Source organism: Ursus americanus, chromosome 5, assembly GCF_024610735.1.
Source record: "Ursus americanus isolate L20-20 chromosome 5, mUrsAme1.1.p, whole genome shotgun sequence".
In the NCBI taxonomy this organism is placed as follows: domain Eukaryota; kingdom Metazoa; phylum Chordata; class Mammalia; order Carnivora; family Ursidae; genus Ursus; species Ursus americanus.
This window is the reverse complement of record NC_142131.1, coordinates 32,767,552-32,776,388: the sequence shown is the minus strand read 5'-3', so window position 1 is coordinate 32,776,388 and position 8,837 is coordinate 32,767,552. Positions and strand designations below refer to the sequence as shown.

Genomic DNA, 8,837 nt, shown 5'->3' with positions numbered 1-8,837 from the left:
CTTCTGATATTAACTGATGGCTTTTCTTCCTGAAGTGGGCTTTTGTTGTCTTTTACAGTGTAAAATCTAAAAGAAAAATGTTTCTGGTTTTACAAAAACACTCTTTCCCTAGAGAATCAATGTTATCTTGCTGTTTAAACACTGTCCCTTGGAAAGTGCTTATGCACCACATGCACTCTCCTCTGCAGTCTGCCGCTCACAATGAGTCAGATGCAATCCTTGCACTGACTCCAGCTTGGATGTCCTCATAAGGGACAAAGCCCCAGCGACTGCCTGAGGAGGCTGGCCTTCAATAAGGCTTCTGGTAGCAACTGGCAAGGATGTGTTGTTCTCACCAAGGGAAAGATGTGATTCCAGCAAGTGGCCTGGAATTCCCTCCCCACAAAAGCATTTTAGGGAGACCTCTGGCCAGGCAGGTCTCAGCTCCAGGTGGGACTATCCTTTGGGAGGCTCCAGTGCAATGGATTAATTATGCAAGGGCTAAAAGGACCTGCTAACCCATATCACACACAGCTGTTCAAAGACAGAAAAATCTTCAAGAATGTGTCTAGATGGGGGGGGGGAGCACATTCTGAGAAAAATGATTTGCCTTCTCATTAAATGTTAAATCAGTTTATCAGACTCTTACATATTCTTCCTTTTTTCACATGGAGACCATGTGACCTTAAGTCTGGTTAGAAAGACAGGCTTAGCAGTTTATAAACAAGTTCTGTCAGTTTGGCAGATTTCAGCCATTAAAAATTGGGGAGAAAAGCAGAGGAAATGGACAAATAGTACAAAGGTGAAAAGGTGAGGGAGGTGTGTGTGTAATATTTTAAAGATTGCTGATGCAAAAAAGATTGGAAGAGTGGTGCTAGGGGAGTGTCATATAGAACAAGGTAGAGCACGCTGACACATGTGAAATGGCTGGTTACAGATTCCAAATGTATCTACAAGAAGGGGCTGGGGTGTCTCCTGAGTAGAGGAGACAGGGAGGAAGATCCAGCAAGGAAGCAAAAAGTGTGTAAGAAATAAATGACTCTTCTACATAGTAACCTCTAAGGCAATTGCCCTGCCACAGTGAGCATTTGATAAATCAAAGGATGGGCACAAAGAGGCAGTGTGATATAAAGGAAATAAAATGGGGTTTAAATACTCAAATCCCAGTAGCTGTGACCTTGGGCAAGTCATTTCATATCTTTTGAACCTTAATATCTTTATTTGTAAAACGGGATCAATAATAATTCTTGTCCTCACTATTTCGGTGGGGGTAAGAGAATTATTAGTGAAAATCTTTTTTAAAAGTTGGTGTGTGCTGAGGGTAGGGAGTGGAATAGACAGATAAGTGGTTCCAAGGGAACTAGAAACATCTGCTTCTTGAACTGATGCTGGTTACAAGGGTGTGTTCACCTTGTGAAAAGTGATTGAGATTTGTGCATTTATCTGTACGTATATTTTACTTCCTAAAATGTTTACTTTTAAAAGTTAGAATAGCTCAAAACAGTTTTTAAAGTCAGGATGATAATGACAATGAAGACAATGATGATAAAGACAAAGAAATTATAAATGTGGGCCAGAAGCTCATAGTCTTTATCTCATTTCTTTTCCTAGCCATTTTATCCCACCTGGAGGCTCGGAACTCAAAAAGGGGGATCGATGATAGCAAGCAGTTATTTTCTATGTGTGTTTCTGCTTGTTACCGAATAGTATTTTCCTGGTAAAGAGGCAGGAGGAATGAACCAGGAAGTTTCCTGCATGCCAGGGGTTCAACAATAAAAAGAAAGGAGCCCAAGCTGTTCACATCAAGGGGAAGATGTGATTAGAGAGATGTGACATGCAAAGAAATTATCTGAAAAGTGAATTCAGTTGGGAAAGTACAAGTCCCAAAGAGCCAAGAGCAGCTGGTCATGATCAGATTCTCCATCTTTCTGTCAAATGTAATCGTATCCAAATTGGCAGGGTATTTATTGCTAAAGTCGAAGGGCCAGATTTTACACTAAACATATTTACACATTTACATTCATGGCCCTATAAACACTCCACATTTCACTGGCCGTGACATCAAACACATTTACCAACAAAAGGCATATGCCTAATTACAAAATCATAGGGGAGAAGAGAGGCAAGTGGCAGCTGATGGGCAATGAGCATGCATGCCTCTGTGTGTGTATGTGTGACCCAGCTGCAACACCAGGAAGCCAGGAGAGACAAGAATGGATGCTGACAATGCTGGGCCCACTTTAGCTGTCCTCTGCTTCCAAGGCCTGTCCTTGTCTGGTTCAGCTCTAAAGGGGGAAGGGGACCCCTGGCCCTCCAATGTATCCCACGGTTATCCCCTTGGAGGAGCCCAGAGATTCCAGAGGGACTGCTGGGCAAATTTCTGATTTGGATTGAGTTTGATGTGGATATGACCCTAACGTTGCCCCCACATGACTCTTCCCAGTCAGGAATAAAAATAGGTGTGAGCAAAATGTGTAGCCAGCACAGAATTTTTAAACTAAAACTAGAGTCCTCAATTCCTGGCTTTGGGTAGTAAGAGCCGATCCCTACTCATCTATAGCAGTTGTAATAACACCGTTAGCTGCTCCAAGCTTGGTCCTCGGTCAAGCAAGGAAATCAAAGCCACCAGGGCCAGAGAGAGAAAAACAAAACAGGCACAACCACTGGCCTCAGACAGCCTTTAATAAATGACACAGGCTGGTATTCCATCAAAATAATCACCTTCCATCAGAAAAAATCACCTTCCATCAGAAAAAAACACCTCCCCCAGCTCTCTCAGAGGACAGGCTACAGGAAGAAATTTGGTGGGCTTTCAAACAAAACAAAACAAAACAACAACAACAAACCCTGAAAGGCAGAAGCTTTCCCCCCAGATGGATGCTTACTACATTTACTGTAAGCATTTTTATAGTAAATATATTCCCCAAATTCCAGTTCTACCAGCAGAAAGTTTGGGCAGGAAAGGGCCATTGAGTTGGGGACAGGGAAGAAGAGATGTGTGCAAACATACAGAAGGCTCAGGGAGAGAAAATGGGAAAGTTTCTCACAATTTTCCCCCTTTCCTCCCCTTTTTTTTCTTTCTCTCTTTCTTTTAAGAGGAAGGCAAGTGCCTCTTAAATAAATGCACAGGATGGGGATGGGGAGGAAACACGTTGTTGAGCAGAAGCGCTAGCTTCTTATTTTAAAGAAATAAAATAATTACCCAATAGAGAAAAAAGAAATCAACCAAGAAACGATCTAAGGTCATGACACCATGTGTGGTACAAGGAGCAATTCAATCCATAAGGGCTTCATTACCCCCGCAATAGATAACATTTGGCTAAATCTAGCTGCAGAGTAAATCTCCACAGCACAACAGAGCCCTGAATGGAGAGGCTCCTTTTTGTGTGGTCCTTCTCCCTGAGCTGCCTGAACCATTAGCCCCAATATATCCCTCTCCCTATTAACTGCAATTCCCTCCCGACTGCGCTTCGGTCATTTGTCTCCAGGCTCTACGGGGGCGTTTGATGAGCAGAGAAACAAGACGAAGGGGAGAAAAGCGTCGGGTTAATGAGTTGTAGCAAATCCACACTTTGTAGTTGGGAGGAGGAGAGCTGGTGGCCAATGTTTGTCCAACTGGTTTATTTTTCGAGACCCAGCCTATTGAGGAAGGCTTGTTCAAGCAAGCTTCGTCCTTGCAAACACACAAACATCCTTCTGTTTGCCTTCAAAGAAAAGAGGACCCGAGCTGGATTTGCATGCAAATGAGGAGCCCCCGGAGGAGCCGTCCTTGCCCATCAAAGGCCTTGGTAGCCGGGCAGCCCTGCGGCCTTTGTTCCAGCACCTGCTCGCCCACGCAGACGGACTGCGCGAGCCTGAGCTCCTGCCCGGCCGGTCCCAGGCCACCGCTCACGCCCTGCCTGCCCCGCCGCCTTCACTCCCCACTATCTTGTCCACCCAACGCCGGGCCAGCAATACCTCCGGTGGAACCCAGAGCCCTGAGGGTGAAGGAAGCAAAACTGGGGAGTGAGCAGGCGGGTTGCTCTTACTTTTCCTCCAGCACTTGCGGTCTCTTAAGGAGGCGAGCGGGTGATTCAGGACCCCACCTCCAGACCCCAAATGAACCCAGCGCTGGATTGCACAGTGCCTTCTCACCATTCTCTTAAAAGCACTCAACTTGGGGGGTAGAGCTCATCCTGGCACTTTTTTACAGATGCGGGAATTTGAACAGAGAGGGTTAGTTGGGATTCCCTGCTTTTAGGACATCCAAGCATCATGCAAATAATAATAACACCCACGGTCTTGTTCCTTCACTCTCTCCTCATAATGACTTTCGGCTCTAAGTTTCATATCAGTGACTTACGGAAGGCTGCGAGGCGTGCCAGCAGTGCCTGTGCCGTTTGGGTTCCGCCTGCTAACGCCTCTCCACCCCGGGACGGCTTTGGCATCCAGACGTTCTCCGTTCCAATGTCTCCTCTCTTAGCCGTGCTAGGGTAAAAGTAACTTTTGCATGTAAGATTTTGGTCTAACAATATTTCAGTCTGTATGTCTATATTTAGTGGTAAACTTTGAGGGTATGTTTAAACTCTTATTTAATCTCCTCCAAATGTTTGTTAGGAAAAACCCCAGAACTTAATTTTCAGGCTGTCAGAGTCCATTTTTCCTCCCTAAAAAGGGACACGAGGACAGGGCATCGAGGGTGAACATCACTGCAAAAATATTGGCCTATAATTTAGTCTTTGATAACTTAATAGGCTTAGCTGTGCAGATCTTCAGGTATATACCTGTCTAGATTTTTGAGAAAGAATTTAATAAATGTATTTAACCTCCTCTGCAACTCACTGATATTAAGCATTTAAATTACATATTACATATGCTTTGGTTTTATTTGGAGCCCATGATAAATCTATAGCCATCAGAACTAGAGTCTCACATTTTTTCAAAGAACTAGAAATTGTCTGCAACAAGTAGTTAATGAAAACACTTAAAATTTGAAAAAAGATAACCTAAATCACAAAAATTATGTAATTACTTCAATAAACACCTGATACATTTTCATTTTTATTCTGTGTGCTACCCTAAAATCGAAGATTTCTGTTACATACCCTAAGTTACTCATTTAGAATTTCACTGTTTGCCTTTTAAAATAAAAACTTCTTCATGCAATTCCCGGACTCCCTTCTGTCAAGAAAATAGTAGCTTTAAATACTAGAGCTTTCAAATAAAGTTCACTTTATATGTGTAAATATTATTCAGGACTTCAAAGCTACTTGAGTGTTCATCATATCTATTAAATTTTTTAAACTAAAAATTGCCTATTTGTGTTGCTTTCATTACATTATAATGTGTTGCAGAATTTGTACAGAAATATACAATATTGTGCTCTAAAGCAAGTGGAAATTAAATGAGGTGGGAAGCTCAAAAACAAAATTAAAGTTCTATAATATTATCCGAGGGGAACTGTGGTGTTAATTTCAATAGCTTTAGGGCTCTTCAAAATGGAAAAGAATGAGATTTGAAAATGAACACTAAAGTAACTTCTTCTATTGTAATCATTTACAAGTAATCTTTGATTTCTTACAATGGTTTTGACCTAGAAAGTATAAATGAAAAATCATGGCATGATGCTTTTGTTAAATTCTCTCTGAAAATAAAATTTTCTATTCTATATTGGGTTCCTACTTAACTCCCATAGAAATTTTTTTTTAACAGAAAAGAAAAACTAAGAAGCGGACGAGTGAAGCCAATTTTTTGGTGGATTTTCTTTGAAAATTAAGCATTTTATTTCTGAAAAAGTGTAAAAATCTTACATTAGAATAGTACAATAATCATTGCCAGTAAAATTTACAATACTCCTTGTAAAGAATACGCAGTAAGTACAAAATAAAAAGTCCGCATGTCTATTATGATACAAAACACAGGTTAAAATAAGAAATGGTAATTTTGACTTTTTTCCTTGTGTAAACATGTTAATCATTTTTCCTTTTCGTGAAAAAGTACACCAGACGAGTGTCCTCAAATAAAAACTATTGCTTCGCTGGCAATCTTCAGGGCCTTTACTACTTGTGTATCATTCTTTTGAACATTATTGATATTTTTAACGCCTGGACCTGAGACTCTCTAGACCTCAAAAAGGCTTAGATTTTTTTTTTTTTTTTAATTTCCCACAAGTCAAGGAAGCCCCTTGCGCTTACACAAGGGAGGGTAGCCACCAGCACCCTCTTCCTCCCCACCCCGGGTTGGGGGCTGCAGCACAGGGCGACTTTGCATAAATAGAGGGACCCGCAGAGCCGAAAACCTCACCCCAGCTGCTGCCCGACACAGTCTGGTCTGAGAATCCCAAGCGGCAAAAATGGGAGCGCGAGGTCGGGAAGGGCCGCGCCGAGACGAGCGAACAAAACCCCAAACCACCAAGATGGAAAAAAAAGGAGCCGGGATTCCTACCTTCTCTTCCCCAAGCGCGCTAACATAGCGTTATTAACAATTTGAAATCCTAGCAGTAAAGTTCTCGACACTGGACAGGGCAGTCCCTTGGTGCAGAGTCCCCAGGGCGGCCGACGAAGAGACCGAGGAGGCGGCTGCGGCCGCGGCGGCCACGAGAGAGCGAGTGAGCGCGGCAGCCGGGCCCACGGCCGCCTGAGCCGCGCAGCCGCCGCCGCCGCCGGATCCGGGCGCGGACGGCGTCACGGGAGACGGCGAGGGCGAGGCCTGCGCGGCGACGGCGGCTTGCGCGGCGGCGGCGGCGGCGGCCGGGCCCAGGCTGCCCCCGATGATGCTCTCGATGGAGAAGGGCGAGCGCGCCAGCGCCGAGGCGCCCGGGCCGCCCGCCTTGGCAGCCGAGGCCTGCAGGGGGGCGGGCAGGGCGGCGCCAAGCGGATGCGGCCGGTAGCCGAAGGCGGTCCGGGCCAGCTCAGCGGCCGCGCCGTGCGGCGGCGGGGGCGGCGGGGGCGGCGGGGGCGAGTGCGGGTGGAAGGCAGCGGCGGCCGCGGCAGCCGCGGCGGCGGCGAAGAGGGCAGAGGGCGGCGCGTAGGGCGGCAGCTGCAGGCCGTAGCCGCAGCCGTAAGGGCCGTAGCCGTAGGCGTGCGGGGGTGGCGGAGGCGCGGGCGGGAACAGCGCGGCGGCCGCCGCAGGGTCGCCCGCGCCCGCCGCGCCCCCTGCGCCGCGCAGCAGCAGCGACTCGGCGGCGGCGGCGGCGTTGGGCGGGAGCAGCGGCTGCCGCTTGAAGCGCTTCCTCCGGCGCAGGAAGCTGCCGTTGTCGAACATGTCGGCGGACTCGGGGTCCAGCGTCCAGTAGTTGCCTTTGCCGGGGTTGCCGGGCTCGCGGGGAATCTTAACGAAGCAGTCGTTGAGCGAGAGGTTGTGGCGGATGCTGTTCTGCCAGGCGGGGAACTTCTCCCGGTAGTAGGGGAAGCGGCCGCTGATGAACTCGCAGATCTCGCTCAGCGTCAGCCGCTTCTTGGGGCTCTGCAGGATGGCCATGGTGATGAGCGCGATGTACGAGTAGGGCGGCTTCACCAGGGGGTTCTTGGCGCCGCCGCCCGCGGTCGCGCCGCCAACGCCGCCGCCCGCGCCCGCGCTGCCGCCCCCAGCGGCCGCGGCCCCCGCCGCTGGGGCAGGGCCCGGGGGCGCCGGGGAGGCCCCTGGTCGCGGGGCCAGCAGGATATCTTCGTCCTCCTCCTCCTCCTCCTCCAGGTCCTCTAGTTCGTCCTCCCCGGCGTAGGAGCGCCGCCGCCGCCTCTGCGCGGGGACCGCCAGGCGGGACACGCCACCGCTGCCCTCGTCGTCGTCCTCCTCTTCTTCATCGTCTTCGTCCTCGCCCTCCCCTACCACGTCGATGTCTGTCTCCTCCGCGAGGCCGGAGGCATCGGACATCTCCGTGCTCAGGGTCATAGCTGTGGCGCGGTGGCGGCGAGGCGGTGCATAGGGGCGCCGGGCTCCGGGCTCCCGCCGCTCCCCAGCCCGGGTCCCGGGCGGCGGGCCCGGCACGGGGGCGCCACGCTGGGGGCGCTGCCGCTGCCGGAGCTGTGCCGGGGCTGCCCGGCGGCTGCGGAGGTTTGCGCCGCGACTCTGTAACTCCTACGCTACCGAGAGAGCCGCACGGTCTCTGCACTCCCTCGGCTCCGCGCGCACCGGTCCCAGGCGGGGGACTTGACCTTCCGCTTTCGGAGCGGCCCTCGCCCTGGTCAGTGAGGAGGGGGTGGCGAGGCCCCGAGCGAGCAAGTCTGTATCGGGCGCCCGGGATGGTGAGGGACGTGTGAGAGTCTTGGGACCGAGCTCGGCGAGGCGAGGGCTGAGTCCAGGAGAGGGCGGACCTTTCCTCGGCTTATAGTAGGAGGCCTGTCACATGGTGTGCACGTCAGAGCTCTACCGAGGGAAGGGAAAGAAAGCCTAGGAAATCAGCCCTGCTCCGGAGAGAAAGTGTACCCGGAGGAGGGAGCAGCAACTGAGAAGACGGGGAGGAGGCCGAGGAGAGAGGACCCCACCACTCCTTGTTGAGACCTGAATTATGCGCTGGCCCGCGGTGGTCTGGACCTAGGGCCGCTGCACGAGTTAGAATTCCCAGGCTCCTTCTCTTCAATTAGCCCTCAGCCTTAACCTCAGAAGCACTCTCGTGACGCGACAGTTTGACCATTCGATGGCCTGTAGGAGCCGTCCAGCCCGGAGATAACTCCCCTCCCCCAATCGGCCGAGGTGGTCCCTGGGGGAATGGCTCTGAGATCTGTGGGGTTGTCCCATCTCCCTCAGACTGGGCCAGCAGCTCCCCATCAAATCTGTGTAGAAACCCCCAGTTTAAGCACAATAATAATTGTTTACTGACCTTTTAACCTGTCCCCTTCGGTTCTTCTCCAAAGACGTTTGTTTTCCGCCATCTGTTAATA

At 49.8% G+C, this 8,837-nt stretch overlaps 1 protein-coding gene across 2 annotated transcripts; it reads right to left on the bottom strand.

Annotated features, from left to right (window-relative positions):
* Window positions 1-475: 475 nt before the first annotated feature.
* Window positions 476-8,580, bottom strand: FOXD1 (forkhead box D1). 2 transcript variants are annotated; one of them, XR_015724473.1, is made up of 3 exons: window positions 6,403-8,580; window positions 4,322-4,446; window positions 476-3,683 (listed from the first exon to the last, which is right to left on the bottom strand). XR_015724473.1 is itself a non-coding variant. In XM_045809861.2 (2 exons), exon 1 carries the CDS (start codon window positions 7,846-7,848, stop codon window positions 6,436-6,438), a length of 1,413 nt encoding a protein of 470 aa, XP_045665817.1. In that variant the 5' UTR covers window positions 7,849-8,580; the 3' UTR covers window positions 3,690-4,446; window positions 6,403-6,435. The 2 variants fall into 2 exon arrangements, 1 of the variants encoding a protein (XP_045665817.1); XM_045809861.2 differs by lacking the exon at window positions 476-3,683 and having other exon boundaries at window positions 3,690-4,446.
* Between the last annotated feature and the right edge of the window lie 257 nt (window positions 8,581-8,837).

Excerpts from the sequence above, each read along its gene's own strand:
- FOXD1 (XM_045809861.2), bottom strand. The coding sequence starts at position 7,848 with ATGACCCTGAGCACGGAGATGTCCGATGCCTCCGGCCTCGCGGAGGAG.